Source organism: Trematomus bernacchii, unplaced genomic scaffold (genome assembly GCF_902827165.1).
Source record: "Trematomus bernacchii unplaced genomic scaffold, fTreBer1.1, whole genome shotgun sequence".
Lineage (NCBI taxonomy): Eukaryota > Metazoa > Chordata > Actinopteri > Perciformes > Nototheniidae > Trematomus > Trematomus bernacchii.
This window is the reverse complement of record NW_022987342.1, coordinates 7,676,526-7,695,270: the sequence shown is the minus strand read 5'-3', so window position 1 is coordinate 7,695,270 and position 18,745 is coordinate 7,676,526. Positions and strand designations below refer to the sequence as shown.

The following is an 18,745-nucleotide window of genomic DNA, read 5'->3' as shown; positions in this document are numbered from 1 at the left end:
AGGATGGCAGATATTGTTATGTTGGGTCAGAGCCCTGTCTCCTGACTCAGCAATATTTAATTAATATAATAAATGTTACTTTTAAACCCCTAAGGAATATTGCAGTGTTACAGTAACCAAGACTTTTTAATAACAAATTAAATTAAAAAAAGGTTGGGCAGAAACTAAATTCAACTTTGAGGTGAAAGAAATAGGAGCAAATAGAGAGGGCTATGGGCCCTAACTTAGAGTCTGTGTAAAGCAGCTGCAGCACAGTGCAACTTTCTCCGCTCATTTCAGAGCAGTTCATTGTTCATGCTCAGCGCCTAGCTGTGTCAAAGTCACAAATGTACTTCATGGATCTGTGCACATTGTTTTGAGGCAGCAGAAAGCGAATGCGCCATAAAAAGTCTGGCCTAAAGTAAAATGGTGCCGTATTTTCCAACTAGCCAAAGGCCCATTATTCTGATATTAAGATGAGCCTACAGAGGAGGGGTTACGCTCTAAAGAACCATGATCTTTTGTAATTATGTATGAAAAATAGATTGAATAAATGATGGTAATACAGTACTAGTGCACATTAGTAGTGCAGTTAACTGCACAATGAATATATGTTCACTTGTAGAGTTATATAATGTAATAAATAAGAACGGTTGTTGGCAGAATAAAATATGAGATAAAAAAACCTTGTCGTTCCCCCACTAGGAAAAATAATAGCAGCTCAAGAGCAAAAAAAAGAATGCAACAAATAACAGCTCATTCCTTATATGCAATTCTCCCTTGTACAGATATTTACGTCATTGATATTGAACCTATAACTATCAAATAACACATAGTGTGTAGCATTGTGATAAAAAAACAATTTAAATTATATGAATATAATATATCAATATATATATATATATATATATATAATGTGCAAATAAAAGTACAGGAAAACAGAAAATGTACAAAATCTCCCAAACTTAAAGACCACTCATATAGTTTAGAGTGCATTATAAGTTTGTATCAGAATGTGTTACATATCGTTTTTACAGCATGCATATTCTTAGGATCATTTTGGCTTGAATCGTTTTTTCCTTGACATCACTGCCGCCCAAGTTGACTTTATTTTCATCATCTCTCAGAAAGCCTTCGCGCCCTAAATCAGATGACTCTTTAACAGTGAATCTAACCCACAACACAGAGGTTTATAACGCAGCCACAGGTAGCTTGGTTTTAATATTCTCCTGTGTACCACTGACTGTCCTCATTAGTCATCATCCTAACAGCCATGAGTAATTTCTCTCAAAAGTCATAGCATGTTTCCTGTTGTAGCCTCAGCAATCCATTCTCATCCCATGATCATTGTTCTAAAACGCATGCAGGGCCATGTTGCAGTGACTTGGTCACCTCTGTTTATGTAACTGTCTATGTTGTAGATATCCTGTGTAAGTTTATGTGCATGCACAACACGTATATGTTTCAGAGTATTGTCTTCGTCTGTCTCTGACTTATTTTGCATGTACATTGTGTTTATGTCTGTGTATTTTCAGAGGCCGGAAAAGTAGGATGTTGTTAGAATACAGTTGTTGTAGGAAGTAAACTACGCGAGGTACGAGCTGTGTTCGCACAGGAACAAGCTGCTTAAGCCTAGTCCACATGTACATAGGTATTTTTTAAACAGGGTATTTTTCATGTATTTTTCAAAGCAACTTCAAACAAGCACGATTTAAAGAAAATCTCCATCAGGATGATAATACACAAATACTGGCTACCACTGACTGGCGGTGTAGTAGTGACCTCTATAGCACATGTTGACCCCTTTGTAACATGCAAAATGTGCGTAGTTCAAAACTTCTCCTCTTTTTGTGCCTCACAAATCAAATAATGCCGTAAGGACCTTTAAAAGTTTGGTTTTCATCACATGTCATCACACATGAAAACAGTCTTATAAAATCTCTGTTTTCAGTGATCTAAAAGTTTGTTTGGTACTGTGCGATTGATTAAAAGTCTATGTTTAAAAAGCACCCATGTACGTGTCGACTGGGCCTCAGTAGTTAAACCGTAGTGCATGACATTGATTATCAATTGTTGCCAACTGCTTAGAGTGCGCATTATCATCCTCTTCCAGACGCAGCGCCACTCTATGATGGCACGGAGGGGAGAGTGACCAATGGGGCGCGAGATAGCGTGGCGTCGCTTCCCGTTGACACCAGCAACAGGAGCAGCTACAGTATCCCAGCCACAGTCTAGAGATGCCCCACACTGGGCTGGACATTTTTATTTACTTTCAAAGAAACAGAAGTTCAAAGAAAGGACTTTGAGAGTAAAAAGGAAAAGAACACAAGATACAGTAATCCTGTTTGTGATTTGGACACTTTCTACACTGAGGTGTTTTCTCAGTAAAAAGGATGTAAATCAGAAACTGCTGCTCCCTCTCCCCTCCTCCTTCAATCTAGGTGGCCTTTGGTTTTACATTTAACGTTACTGTCTTTGTATCTTCCCTCACCATGTCCTCGTGATGTCATTTCCTTAATTGTTGCAACTGCTCTGTTTGTCCATTCTGCATGTTTAAATCTTTGTCACTGACTGAGTTGTATACATTTTATCACCATCGCAGGAAATGTGTGTATATATTTTTGGTTGATCTCTTGACTGCATGGTTGGAAGAGACGGTTGTAGAATAAAGATGGTGGTTTTATTTAGAAGCGTGTCAGTACATTTCATTTTGCTCCTGCTATTGTAGATACTGCACAAAATGCAGTCAAAGAACGAGATTATTATTATAGTTATTGCTACCTGCATTCATCTTCTATTTCAGTATGTGCTAGACCACATGTGTCAACATCGAGGCCCGGGGGCCAAATCAGGCCCTTGGTGGATTTAATTTCGGCCCACAGGATAATTTCTAATTACTATTAGATCTGGCCCGCCGGTATATTGCACGCACACCTTCACTCAATCCTGAGGGTCTCCTCAGCTCAGAGCCTGACCCCAAACATTGATGAACTTGCACCCGAGATGAGATGCCAAGTATCTGGCTTGAACTAGCATCACAGAGCAGCAAACTGAGTTTACATGGACTGTAGGAATGTGGAATGTTTCCTTCTGCACTTTTTGTCTTGTGACAACAGGGCATGTTTGGTTTTTTCTTTGAGGGAAATAGTTTTTTTGAAGCTATTGTTGGCCTGTGGGAAAATGTAATCATAAGAAATGACTCCGGAAAAGCTGCAGATAGAGCCATAAGAAATGAATGCAACTGATTATTTAATGTTTAATGTTGTTTTTATAGGCAATAATTTAAGCTTTGTTAGTTCCAGGTTTAATATGTGCAATAAGTTCATTTCAATAAGTTTTGCAATAAACATTGAACCAGTCCGGCCCTCGACTAGTACCGATTTTTAAATTTTGGCCCACTGTTTATTTGAGTTTGACACCCCTGTGCTAGACGATGCGACTATCCTAAGCAAAGGTCCAAGACAAGAATACCAACATTGCATGAAGTTGACTAATATCCTAAAAAAGAATGCAAAACAGAGACTTCCTTGAAAAGTTGAAACAATAGAGTCTGCAAAAAAACTGTTGGCACAGATTTTAAGAGGGGGGGGGGGGTTGATAAAACTAGTTGCGTTGGGGAAGGCAAGTTTGAATGCATGCAGCAGGTGGAGGAAATGAATGAATAAGCCTTGCTTGAGTTGTTTGAGAGATTACATTACCAACTGGGAAGTTGTTTTAGCCCAAAGTTATTGTGCAGCCGCTGCTGGATTAACAGCCTATTGTGCACAATATGTGCAGGGGGAGATTTTCCATGTACCAGAGGAAGACTTGAAATCTGCTCCTTTGTTACTTTTATTTTAAGAGTATTAATGTCTGCACTGAAGGCTAAATTGTAGAGTTTTGCCACGAAGCAACGGTCATTACAGTCCTTGACAGCGGTCTGTTCTGCTGGATTTACAACGTGTCACATGTTCTGAATTGACCAAACAGAACTTTATTTAGCCTCCGTATTGTTTATGGTTGAATGTGGGCCGCAAAACATTTTTTGATTCTTAAGTGGGCCCTGAGTTGAAAAAGGTTGGGAACCCAGTGGCGTAACTATCGACGGTGCAGCCGGTGCAACGCACCGGGGCCCAGAGCCAGCCAGGGGCCCATGCAACAACAACAAAAAAACTTTAATATATATTTTTTTATTTTTTAAATGGCATTGACCGGTTCACGCAGTCTTCAAAGTAACCAAGCAACCTAAATTAATTTGTAATTTGTCTGTCCAATGACCTTGCTCCCTTTCATGTCATGTGATACCTTGTGTGACGAGCGAACCGTTTAATCAACCTGTACTGTACTGTAGCTAGCAGCAGCAAGTTCGGCAGCATTATAAAAAATGTAATAGCTTGCATTTATAATGTACAGCAAACCAAAGCACAAGAGCGGCGCTCAAAAGAGAAAGGACAAGAGATAACAAGGAGATGTAACAGCTAAACTGACAAAAATAGACAGTTTTTTTTGTCATACATCGTCCTCGAAATCGAGCGCTAACGTTCTCAATGTTGACGTGCAGCGGCAGCCGGAGCCGGAGGCTAACGATAGCTCACCATCATTGCCATCTAGCTCCACAAGTGAAGCTGTATCTATGGCTGTGGCTGTGCAACCTTCTTCTCCAGCCAGCCAGGAGGAGAGGCTGGATTTGGCTGTGCCCGGTGGTGGTCCAACAGTTCCCCCAAGGGCCCCAACCGATAGGGGACTCTATGGCGCTGTTGAGACCCCCGACGCCAAGATCAAAAGCTATATTATAGCAACCGGTCTATGTAGGCCTACCGGCCCATTCCCCAGAGACAAACATCAAGGAAACAGGTTTAATCCTCTTCTTAGTTCGCTGTGCCGTTGTCAGGCTGTGGTGGTTTGAGGCCAGGGCAGGCTGTTGTTGATAGCCTACATGTGGCGCTTCTGAGTGGTTATGTATGTCCGTGCGTGTGTGAGCACATCAGTGTGCGCTTATGTTTGGGGCGATGGGGGGGGCCTCAAAACAATATTTGCACCGGGGCCAATCACAACCTTGTTACGCCACTGTGGGAACCGCTGCCCTAATAAGTTTACTCAAACACACATCACCTAGATTTAAAGTGATATCTACATGTGGCTCCACAAAGTGTAATTGTATTGCTAATTACCTATTATTGTTACATGGTACAATTTTACAATGTAAAATAAGTCTTGGTTATAATCTGATATTTATCTTTCTGTGTTTCACAGTGCGAGTTGAGGGAGCTGCAGTCAGTGTGTGGAGCGAGCGGCGTCCTGAAGAAGGTGAGCTGGACTCTTCGTATCTGTTCGATATATCAATAGTCTCACAAGACATTTCAGAATAGAGCACAGACTGATTTAACTTTCCTTTCTCAAAGCAAGTGTGTGTTACTTTTGCAAAGCATCAGCCATCATGGCATCAATTGCCATTTACAGTGTTGAAATGAAAAATGTAACCAAGTAAAAATTGGAGGTACTTTAGTTTTCCTACTTCATACATTTAGTCTACTAAATGTTTTACTTTTTACTTTGCTACATTTATTTTACAGATTTAGTTACTAGCTTCTTTGCACATTAAGGTCCCATGTCATGCTTTTCCGGTTATTACCCGTCCCCTTGTGTGTTATGTCGCTTTTTATGCATGTAAACGGTCTGCAAAGTCAGAAACCCTCAAAGTACACCCTGTAGCGAGTAAAACTCTAACACAGAAAAGACGCGTCTATGCTGCCCCAAAACGCCTCGTTGGAGATTTTCTTTTTCCATTTTTTTCTTCCGGGAACCAAGTGACGTGACGACGACCCCTCCGCGAATTGGTCCAAATGGACCAATCCGCGGAGCTCCTCACACACACACACACACACTCAGTCAGCTTTATTTTTCTCAGCTGCAAATCCACGGATTTCTCAGCCTGAGACAGCGGGACAAGGCGAGGCCCGGCCCGGGCCCGGTCCGAGCACACACACAGACCCACAGCCAGGCTACGGGTGTGTATGTGTGTGTGTGTGTGTGTGTGTGTGTGCTCCGGCCGAGCTCGGGCCGGGCCTCGCCGTGTCTCGCCGTACCGCAGACCCCACGCAGCAACCAGGAAACAACACCAGTAAGCCAGCTCACACTGTCCGCTCCAGCAGCGAGCCCCGCAACGTCCCGCCAACACGGCACCCAGACCCCACGCAGCATTCTCATCTGTTTGTCATTACTGGTGTCATTTTCTGGTTGCTAACAAACGCCATTGTAACACATAATCACTGATGTTCCGCTGTAACGGTGGTGGACTCATCAGAACAGAGTGGGCGAGCTGACCAATCAGAGCACACTGGGCTCATAGGGAGGGGGGGGCAGGAGCTCCAACAAGCCGTTTAGGACAGAGAGTGAATACACATGCTATACAGAGATGCTGCATGAGAAACCAATGTGAGTTTGGAACATTGCACAATATAAATATATTCTAGTATACCTCAACAATGAAATGATGATCAGTAGAAATGGCCATGACATGGGACCTTTAAGATGATAAACATTTGAACAACATTGAAGTTTCAATCATTATAATACAATGATGTAAAATACATATTGTGCTTAAAAGTGCCATTCTGCATAATGTGTACTTTTACTTATGGTACTTCAAGTATATTTTGATGCTAATTATTTTTAACTTATTTGAGTTACATTTTGAATGCAGTACTTTTACTTGTAAGAGTTTTGAGACTGTAGTATGTCCTCCTACAAAAAACTACCAAATAGGTCGATTGTTCAGCAGCTTATTACGACCTATAGTTACGTTTTAAAGTTTAGCACCTCTAGTGGTCGTATAAGAAACAACAATTTGCGGCAATTGCAAACGCTCCGGAGGGTCGTATATTCACAAATAACCCTCTCTGGAAAATCCTAAATTGTAGAATAGTTTGGCCATTAAAATGCTTTTTGATTAGATTTCTAGCAAGAAGTGTATATTGTACTTTTAGAATCCAGGTCCAGTGGATGTGTAGCATCTATAGTTTGATAGATATTACGAAGTTTATCTGAGGTCTCGCCAGGAGAATGTGTATATACTACGTCTTTCCCCCTATTAATTTCTATTGACGGCAGCGTCCGTGTAAAGTTGGCGTCAACCCTCACAGGGTGAAAACAGTATTTCCGGTCTCGAAGTTTTCATAATAAAACCGGAAGTATTCCCCTCACTGTCAAATGATTTTACAGTGATATCTGCCATACTCATCCACTAAAAAACATCAGTTTATCCTTGTTAATTACACAATATTGATTGGTTTAAATTGTGTACAATGTTTTTGTGCTTTTAACCTTCGATTCGGAGAAACAAATAGTTTTTTGGGAAATTAGGATGGCCGAAGACACGACACTACCCATAATGCTCAGCTATCATTTGGGACTACAACATCCGCTTTGCTTGACAAACCCCGTGATTAGTCAGTAGTTATAAAGGTAGGGACACACCAAGCTGACACCAAAGAACTGACACAGACGGACCCGACTGTTGTGTCGCCTCGCGTCTCCTGCGTCTTGGCCATGTGTCGCACTGGAACACACCGCAAAGACTTCAGCCGACAGCCAAGAAGCACGTACGGACTGCGCATGCGTGAGTGGCAATAACTCTCCTTACCAGCAGGCGGCGGTAGTGTGTATTCGTCATTGAAAAGAGGCAACAACCGGAAGACAGACTGCGTGATACACCGAGAGAAGAAGAACAGACTGCGTGATATAAACAAACAACAAATAGCGTGTGCGTTCCATTTTCACTCTACAGCGAGAAGCTCATGGGGCTTTCCCGAACCTGTGTCGAGAGCTGGAGTTAAATTAAATCTCAGATTTGCCTTCTTAATAGTTTGTTTGGGTCCCTCACTTCCGTTTCGCTTCTCATGCACTGATCGGCTAAGCTGAACAGCCAATCAGAGTGATTTCTTTGGCCGACGGCCTTTAGCCGACAGCCTCCCGATTCAACATGTTGAATCGGCGGCAGAAGGTGTCGGCACAGCCGAAAAGACACAACGGTGCAGTACACACCAAGACACACCAATCTGAGTAGGGCGACACGACGCTCATCGACGGCAGATGTGTCATATTTAATGCAGCCGAAACGTGTATTACAATGCCGTTATGTGATGACTTTCAAAGAGAAAAGCAAGCATACTCGGAATAATGTATTATTTAATTGTTTTATACAGTCTATGGTTGCTACAGAGGATTGTGGGTAATGTAATGTCTTCGGCCATCCAAAACTCATAGAAAACGACTTGTTTCTCAGAATTGAAGGGGAAAACGTGACAAAAGCATTGTACACACACTAAAACCTATCAATGTCGTTTAATTAACAAGGATAATCTGGTGTTTTGAGTTGATGAGTAGTGGAGATATCACTGTCAAATCAATCGACAGTAAGGGGAATACTTACTTCCGGGTGTACAATTCTCCGTTATCCAATGGGAATGGACGCTCACATTGCCTTTAACAGCCTCCGACACAAACGAATGCCGTGCTTCCCTAAGCGTCAAATACCGCCGCCGATGGGAATACATTGCAATCAGTTGAAAGCTCTTTGCGTCCGTTTATGAAGCTGAAGGAGCCTCGGCGCGTCACAACTGGATGCCACGGGACCCTGACCAAGCGTCGCTCCTGGACGCTTAGGGAGTGAGAGTGTGTTGTTCTACTATGCCAAAATAGAGTCAAAGAGTATATGAGAGTGAGAGTGCGTTAATTAATATATTTGGCAGTTTGGAGTAAGTCTGTAGATTTGTTTGTGTGTGTGTGTTTCATGTATAGGCCTCTCACGATAATTAATTTTGTTGGATACATTTTCCCGGAAATTATTGCGATGAACGATAATATTGTCGGCACCGTTGTATCATATGACCATTTTAGACCACTGACATAATGATAATATATAATAATAATTCAAGTACATCCTTTCAAACTGCTAGTCACATCCTCATGTAAATGGCAATTTATCGAGGTCAGAAAAGTTATGGAGTTCATTTTTATTTATTGTACGATAAGTCAATTAATTGCTTATCGCGACAGGCCTATGCACACAATAAAACAGTGGAAACAAACATGTGTTTGACTTTCATTAGTGAATGAAACTTTGTGCCCTTTATAGTCTGTGTCCAATATTGTGTATTTGTATATATTGTATATATATCCTATATATATGCTAAGGTCCCGCTACTGACACGATAGCAGTCATTTAGTGCGCATATGTGTAATTAAACCCATGATATCAAAATCTCACTCCAGCCAGGTACCCAAAGTTGGCAACCCTGACCAAGCACAGACACACAAAAAAAACACACACACTACGTACAGTATACTGTGACTCTAAAAGGCTAGTTTGTGTGACCTTTTAAAAAAATATATATTTTCTGATATACCATACTATTATTAGAGCCAAATTTAATTTTATCAGCAATCTCCATAAGAGTTAGCCTCTATTATTAACTCAACCTCATTTAAAGCTATTGCTTTCAAGCTTTTAACTTAAATACGCTATGCAACGTTGGATAAATACTGAGAAGTATGGTGTGAATATAAAAACAACCCAGAAATAAAAGCTAGGTCAGAGCTAACGTAATTAGCAACTCTTGTGTGTTATCAGACCCCAATGTTATATGTTGTTAGAAAACACTTGTGACCACCAGAACATAAAAACAAAACATTTTGGTCACTGTCAGTCATCAGTTCCAAGATTCAAGTAGTTCGATATGTCCAGACATATCCAAGATGCCCGACCGCAAATACTTAAAGAAAATAAGTCATGATACCTGGATATACCATACTATTACTTTTTGTTTTTGTTGTTGATACATTTCGAAAATATTATAATGACTATTTGACATATACCAGGGCTATGCGATTGGCGGAGGTAATATATACCGGTCCTTTGAGTAGAATGTTAAAAAGTAAGCTAGTTCCTGACTGTAGTGCCCACTCCTTAGGTTGGCTTCACTTAAAAATAGTGAAGTTCTAGATATAGATATAGTTCAAATGGAGTAATTTAAGTTGTCTGATGCACTTTATAGTTTGACTTTTTTTTTAAATACTGATGTGTTTATTCAAAACCATAATGCACACAAGCCTGTTTTTTGTTTTTTTGTTTGCACTGTTGTGTGCACTTAAATTGATGTTGACGATTAAATGAGTTAATGGTTCACATGTACTGAGTTCTGAACATGTCATCTAACTGTAGGAATGCCTTGGGCATATGGTTCCCTGATTTTTGCATCATGCTTTTACAACATACAATATAAGCACTCCTATGTTGTTGTAGTACTTTACTTTATCTGTAGCTATTAACATGATTGCTCATATTTCAAGGCATATTTTTCTTGAGCCCTTATTTTGGATCACTTCATCAACTGCCCCCATTCAAAAACTATTAAATAGCCCTGCTATATACTATGACCATTATTTTCTTATTTATAATATGGTTCAAATGGAGTAATTTGAGTTGTCTGATGCACTTGATACAATTTGACTTTTTTAAATACTGATGTGTTTATTCAAAACCATTTCAACACACAATGTCATGACTTTTTCAAGATCTTTTAGACAAACTATACTATGACTTTCTTTAATATTTTTAGAAATGCTATACTGACATTGCAGACAAACTATATAATATAATTCTTAACTACATACTATACTTGGACTTTTTTCAAGATACTTTTGACATACTATACTAGCACTTTTAAAGTAAATGTTCAGACATTCTCTGTGACTCTTTTTAAATGATATATATGAAATACTATACTATGACTATGATTTGTTCAACATACTGGTGTATACAATAACCTTTTTCATATTTTGGCTTCCTTCATGATATTTTCATAATACTATTCTTTTACCTCTTTTTCTATCTATGACCGTTTGGACTCTATGTTATTTACTATTTACCTTTTTTATTTTCGATATATTATTTTGCTATGTCTTTTATTAAGATATTTTCGACATACTGTTAAACACATTTTATAGTTATATGACTTTTTTTTTGTTTGTTTTGTTTTTTCATAGTATTTTCAAACATAACATACTATGACTTTTTTCTTTTTCTTCTTAAAAAATATTTTTGGGTCAGAAGGGTGTTAAAGGGAGAGATAGAGTGGATGACACGTGTAAAGGTAGCAGGCTGGATTTTAACCTGCGTCCATTGTAGCAGCAAATGTTTCAACATACTTAACCTTACATTTTTCACAAGTTCTTTTAAAATTATTATCTTTTTTTATTACAAATATATTTTTACTGCTTTCTTGTTGATGTTTTTTTTATTTTTCGGCGTACGAGATTGTATTTTTTCCACATCTTATTTTATCACACTTTGTTCATATTTTCAACATACTTTTATTTTGTCTTTTTTCATATATAAATATATATATTTCTTTTTGGACATAATGACTAATTTCATTTTTTTTTTTTTATGCTATACCATGACTTTTTTTTTTTTGTATCCTATTTTTCTATCCAATAATTCATTTCGACATAGTATATTAAAACATTTCTAAAACACATTATGTACATACTAAACATATATCACTTTCTTTCATTATTTTTCAACATAAATGAAGGTGGCACACCTTAACCAAGCCAACCAACAACAGCTTGTGGCAAAGCCAGGGTGACAGCTAGTAATGTGATGAGCCGAGGCTTCGGAGCACGGTTTGAGTTATCCAGGAAGTTTTTGGTGAAGCGCGTATCGAGGCTTCTATCATTTTAGGCCAGTGACTGCTTCAGATAGTGGTTCAGATGTGTTAAACCACTGACACTTCACAGTTTTATTACACTCATATGGCCCCTCCTGTTACCGTACCCGGTCAAGAGGACTCAGACCCACCCTCTGAAGATTGTTTGTTTGCACCTATATAACTTGCTGATGTTTGTACTGTGTGCCTTTGGTGTGTGGGTGTGGATCAGATACACTAGACACAACACATCCCTTAGTTTGGTTTCTAAACCTGCTTACTTTTCCTGGTTTTCAATAAAAGTTCTGCACAAAATTGCACATCCCCATTGAAGCTATCCACATCTACTTGAGATCTGATATGCAGCATATTTTGAGCCGAGCATGCCTATCTACCTTTTTCATTAATCCAGGTAGTATGGGTGTTCTTTTCTTGTTTAGAGTATCAGAAATGTTATGAAGGGGGGTATTAAGATGTTTTGCCTAAATGATAAAGAAATTATAAGATATTTGTTTTTTTTAGATTCTACACAGGCTACATACTTATTTTATTTGAATTATTTTGTATTTATCGCAAATGATATTGTCATTGCAACATTCAAGATGTTATCGCATATCGCATGTTTTTCTGATATACTGCAGTGCGAAAAGTATAGTATGTGGAACAGATCATAATGTACCATGTAGGAAATCAATTAAACTTACATTAAAATTGAAAGTTATAATACAGTATGCAAAAAGAAAATGATGTAGAGGTTTTCTGACTTGACCGGGTCCGGTAACAGGAGGGGCCATATGAGTGTAATAAAACTGTGAAGTGTCAGTGGTTTAACACATCTGAACCACTATCTGAAGCAGTCACTGTCCTAAAATGATAGAAGCCTCGATACGCGCTTCACCAAAAACTTCCTGGATAACTCAAACCGTGCTCCGAAGCCTCGGCTCATCACATTACTAGCTGTCACCCTGGCTCTGCTACAAGCTGTTGTTGGTTGGCTTGGTTAAGGTGTGCCCCCTTCATGTATGTTGAAAAATAATGAAACAAAGTGATATATGTTTAGTATGTACATAATGTGTTTTAAAAATGTTTTAATATACTATGTCAAAATGAATTATTGTATAGAAAAATAGGATACAAAAACAAAAAAAGTCATGGTATAGCATAAAAAAATTAAATGAAATTAGTCATTATATATTATGTCCAATATATATATATATGTATATTTATATATGAAAAAAGACTAAATAAAAGTATGTTGAAAATATAAAAAAGGTTGATAAAATAAGATAATCTCGTACGCCTAAAAATTAAAAAAGCATTTTAATGGCCAAACTATTCTACAATTTAGGATTTTCCAGAGAGGGTTATTTGTGAATAAACGACCCTCCGGAGCGTTTGCAATTGCCGCAAATTGTTGTTTCTTACACGACCATTAGAGGTGCTAAACTTTAAAACGTGACTATAGTTCGTAATAAGCTGCTGAACAATCGACCTATTTGGTCGTATGAGTTGGAGAACTGATTCTTTCACCTCTGGCCATTTATGATAAATGCTGAAATGCAGTTAAACAATTGCACAAGACATGAGTCATAACATCAGCTAGCTTGATTTTGCTAACATTAGCCATGTTATTCTTGACCTTGCTAACTAATTAAAGCTGACTGTTACACAACAGACTAATAACTCAACCTTTAGTTGGTCAAACTTGTATTTTCAAGGTCAAGGATGAACTGTTATCCTTAAGGAAACCCTCATCAAAATAAAACGAGGTCATGCGGAGGGTTTGGCAGGTTTTACAGACTCTTGTGCATGTTTTTGGTGCAGCCAACGACGAGGAGAGCAGCATGGTGTCCAACGAGCCTGATGTTGAATACACTGAGGTGGTGCATCCCCGTCCACTGGATCCTGCCAGAGGTGATACAAAAAAAGTTTTTGAATCCATTACCCAGCCTTCATCTCCCATCTTTCTGCTTCTCACCCTCCAAACTCTATTTTTGACAACATTTTGTCCTTCTATTTTTAGATCTTCACAATCTCTCCTATTTCATTACAAACCTCCCTGTAGAAAACATGTTGCTCTTCTTTGCCCACATTCCTTTACAATTAAAGTTCACACTTCCTGGGAGGGGCATAATTACCCATAATTAATACATATCCAAGTGTTTGTAACTGCAAAGATAACTGTTGGGATTTCCAGAAGCTATGCAGAAGTTATAAACAGGAAGGGTTGAGCTAATTGCCAGGCTGCTTTCTGATACCGGCCCCTTCTGCGTTAGGGCTGTGCTCAAAGTCCCCGGGCTGAAGATGGCAGTTACAGAATGGGCACATCCCGCCTACTTTTAGATATCTGCGTATGATAAATAAAAACAACAGTAACTACTCAACATTGTCTTTTAATGTTCAAGCATGTATTGTTTTTTACAGTCCCACCAAAAAAAGGCACGGACACAGTGTACAGCGAGCTCCAAAACTCTCCACATGGTGAGTTGTTATGTTGTCTTCTTAGTTGTTATCTTCTTTTTTTTGGCATTGAACATCGGATTACCTTTGATACAGTAGGACCTTTAAAAAGCTTTACAGCTGGGGGTATTTATAAGGTATTCAATGATTGTTTGTGAGGTGGAAGCGGAAACCAGAATTATCCCTCAACTCTGGTTCTCCTTCAGCTCTGCTGAGCATTTCTTCTTCTTTCAGCTTCCTGTTTTGCTTTCCAGCTTGTGATATTACTGTTTTGGTTTAGTTCAGCCTGGTCTGCTAAAACTTATGCTTTCATAAACTGAAACTTGCCAAATATGTTTCAAGGGAAACATATTTTGTTTTTGATGTTGACATATCAAAAATATGTTTTTAGATCATAAGTACATCCTTAAAGGGGGAGGCGGGTGGAAGGAGTCAAACTAACACAGAACTGTGCGGTGTGAAATCAGAAGACAGCATCGACTTATTTTAGCGACATACGTTACTCAATTTACGTAACATGCATATTTATTTTATGTACAATCCTTTCCTAAACAAAACCAAGTAGTTTGTTGGTTCTTTGTTTAGTTTAAATGTACAAGGTTAACTATGTGTTAAAAGCTGCAAAGACAAATCTGTAAGTGACTATGTTTCGAAATGCAATTGATAACATGTTATTGTGTAGGATCCATGGTTGTCTTACTGGCAATATACCCACTTGACATTATTTGCCCAACAGCCAGATATAGGATGGACAGTTTACCCTGGCCAACTAGAGAACCGTGACCATATCCTCCTATTGCTGGCAGGAACTTCCTGTTATAAAAAAAACAGCCACTGGCTGGATGTCTCTATTAAGCAGTCCATCTGAGGCCTAATATTTCCTGTTCAACAATAACAAAAGAAACCCGAGTGGTTGAGAGAGGCATATGTCAGAGTAAGAGAAGGGATTCTAAATGTTGATTCAGATGTCAGGGACAGGACAGTCTATGGCTGAAACAAAGAAGAGGAACAATGAGTCAGCAGGCTTAGCCACGTCCTCATATCTGCTCAATGACTAATGAATTACTCTGAGGTGAGCCACACAACCCATAATAACATGTGATGCTTTTCCTTCAGGGGCCACTGACCATCATGACTATGTAAGTAGAAAGCTGAACCATCACATTCTTTTTTATCATTTTAATTATGTGCTTTTTTTTACTTCACCTGAAACTGTTTCATAATATATGTTCATTCAGTTTTGAGCATTTTTTAAAGGAAAATCACAAGTTGACAGATATTATTTGATATTCCTAATAAACAGGATTTTTAACCATATTATAATCCTATCAGATTTATCAAAAATTATTTAATTGAAGCCAATATACATCCATTATATTGTTATCTCAGTCATTGTTTACAGTCATTACGCTCCTAATTCCAACACATTCAGTGTTAAACACTGATAAACTCAATTTAGGCTTTTCATAAAACATTTTATAATTTATGAGTTATTATTACTAGTTATACGGTGCATAAAGTATTCGGGTGCAAAAGAGTCATAATGTGGTGTAATGTAACTACATAGCCTTCAATTTAACTCATGTACTCTACTTTAGTACACTTTTGAGGGACTTGTTCTTGAGAAGCAATATAGTATGTATAATATATTAGGCCTACTGTAGATTAAACTACCTAACTATATACTGTATGGAGTAATTCAAATAAACTCCACTGGCATTAAATAAAAAATATAATTTAAGTGAATAAAAAATCAATTCATCACTGAACCTAATTCAATCATATAATGTATACTGTTCTGCAATATTTATACTTTTATTTTTATATAGTCTTGTATTTTTTATGGTAATATTTGTGTTATTTTACTTAAATGGGCCCTATTCTTTTCATTTTCAGTTAAATATTAGTATATTGTGCCTCTGCTGCGACATGATTACATGCTTTAATGTTCAAAAAGCTCTTTATTTTTCTCATACTGCCTGTGCTGCAGCACCTCTTTTCACCCTCTGTCTGAAACCAGAGCCCAGTCTGCTCTGATTGGTTAGCTGGCCGGCTTTGTTGTGATTGGTCAACTGCTTAGAGATGTCCCAGCCCTTAGCCTATCACGTACAATGTGTTGGAGCGCTAGCCAATAAAAGCACGAGTGTAACAGCGTGATGTCACTATGTCATAGAAGTAAACAAAGGTCTCCAATGGAGGCTTTCAGGCGGGAGGTGAGAGAGAAACTCCTTCTGGAGGGAACACAGGGCTTTGTAGACCATTTACATGCTAAAAAACAAAAAATAAGTCAAGATTGTATCTGTAGCTCAGCAGTGATTAACTGTTGATAATATAAATATAAACTGTAATGCATTAAAGTCTAAAGCTTGTGTTGTAAAATATAACTCATGTCTTTTCATACAATTATCATCTTAAGAGAAAATAAGCAATTAAACACATTGAAGAAATCTTCACTAGCGCCTTCGTAGCAGCCCCCCCCCTCCCTCTGGAACCCCCTCCCCAGCCACGTCCCATCTGCCAACACTCTCACATCATTCAAAAAAGCCCTCAAAACTCACCTTTTCCCTCTTGCCTTCAACTCCTAATCCACTAACCCACTATTCCACCTAGTTTAGCACTTTTTACTTTTCTTGTTATTTTTCTTTACTTGCTTGTAAAGCGCTTTGAGCACCAAGAAAAGCGCTATATAAATAACATGTATTATTAATATTTCATTATTATTAATATTACTAGTTCAACATGACCACTTTACATAGTTTACATAGTTAAAAATGTGATGTGTCCAATATGTAGTATTAAAAAGAAATGTTAAATATATTTTAAGAGCCTTCTGGCCTTACTTATTTTTCTGTTGATTTAAGTCACACATCAAAATGGTGACACATTTTTACATCGCATTATCTTGCACAATGACTGTTAAAAAAGGAGTTTGATACAATAGCATTACTCATAGTAAATGACTGAAACAGTCCGTGTGTCCCTGCCTGCACTGGCCTCCAGCTCAGAGATCCCAAGCAGAGAGTGAGAGGGAAACGGCCGTCAAAGTTTCCAGACAAGAACAAAGGCATTTGGGCTGGGGCTTACTTCCTTATCGCCCCATCAGATCAGCAGTCACATTACTTCCTAGCCCATCTCAGCCAGCACTGTCCCCCAGCATGCTTTAATCACCGCTGCACTAACTGTTTGTCCCTACATGGTGTTAGTAAGAGGCAGCTGAAGAGAGGAATGTGAAGTAATGATCTGAGGATGTGATGTCATGGTCCAGAAACAGTAGATTCCTTCATCAGTGTATCTTCTTGTTGGCAGATTATGTGGTTTTTGGCTGTCAGTAGTCTTAATGGTTTGTCTGATCCTCAGACTAAGGTATTTTTTGTAATGAGTCCCCAGTATAATACATGAATCAGACATGCCAGTGTTTAATGGCGCTGCTTTGTGTGTGTGGATTAGTGATTAGTGATCTGTTCCATTCCCACTCCCAGCTTCTTTACACACTTAGTTTTTTAACTCTACGTACCCAGTGCATTCTCAGTTTCCAACCTGGTCATTTATGGGCTGGTTTTGGCTGTCAATAGTCTTATTCTGGTTCGTCTGCTCCTCAGGAAACCGTTTTTAAAGTTTGTGTTATGGGAGAAAACCGAGCGTCTTCCTCGAGTATTTTGAAGTTTTGCTCGAGTAAAAATTAGAATTAGCAGCTAAACAGTCAGAAAATGGATGAAAACAGTTTAAAATCAGATTTTAACTTATTCAGGAGAATTTGTTTTGCACACATTTAATCAGAATCCACTTTCTCTCCCACACATTTGCGCTCCTATTGGTTAGCACTCCAACACATTGTAAGTGATAGGCTAAAGGGCGGGACATCTCTGAAAAGAGGTGCTGCAGCACAGGCAGTATGAAAAACATAAAGAGCCTTTTGAACATTAAAGCATGGAGACATGTCACAGTAGAGACACTACATACTGATATACACCTGAACATGAGCATGATAAATCATCTTTAACTGAGATTAGATTTCAGACTAAGGTAGATTTTTAATAAGACCCCAAAATAGTAAATGAATCAGATGTGACGGTGTTAAAGGCGGTGCTCTGTGTGTCAGCAGGGGTCAGTAGAGTATGCTGAGCTCAACAGTGAACAACCTGGGATCAATCACTTCCCTCCAGAGATCAACCACCACCAGGAGCTGCCCGTGGAATAGTGATCTGTCCCATTCCCACCCCCAGCTTCTTTACACACTTTGTTTTGGACTTTTCTAAGTTTCCAACCTGTTGAATAATTCAACACTACCTAAACTGTAAATATTATTTTGTAGCAATAAAGGCATTTCATAGTTTGTTGGTGTGTTTTTATTCGTGTTTAGCAGACCATTACAGGACAGCTGCAAAGAAATGATGGAAACACTTTATGATGCTAATGTGTAAAATGCAATTTAAACATGTTTTATTTTTAAATGCTATAATCTTCTTTTAGCACTGTATAATTATAGTTGTAAGCACTTTTTAACATTCATATTCATTTATGACTAGAACCTCAACACATTTTAGAGCAATATTCGATATGACTCATGAATAAGCCACATAAGATTTTACTTAAAATATATATAAAGACAGTATTTA

The 18,745-nt window shown here is 38.5% G+C and overlaps 1 protein-coding gene across 8 annotated transcripts in view; it reads left to right on the top strand.

Annotated features, from left to right (window-relative positions):
* Positions 1-18,641, top strand: part of si:dkey-237i9.8 (platelet endothelial cell adhesion molecule) — a 35,076-nt gene extending 16,435 nt beyond the window's left edge. For 2 of the 8 annotated variants that reach the window (XM_034129310.1, XM_034129319.1), the window contains one exon: positions 2,093-2,669. In XM_034129310.1, coding sequence (XP_033985201.1) covers positions 2,093-2,214 — 122 coding nt within the window. In that variant the 3' untranslated portion in view covers positions 2,215-2,669. Of the gene's footprint in view, positions 1-1,106; positions 1,187-2,092; positions 2,670-5,211; positions 5,266-13,493; positions 13,584-14,093; positions 14,151-15,245; positions 15,269-18,228 lie in introns of those variants that run through there. The other 6 variants (XM_034129278.1, XM_034129269.1, XM_034129294.1 and 3 more) reach the window with 6 other exon arrangements.
* Positions 18,642-18,745: the final 104 nt, after the last annotated feature.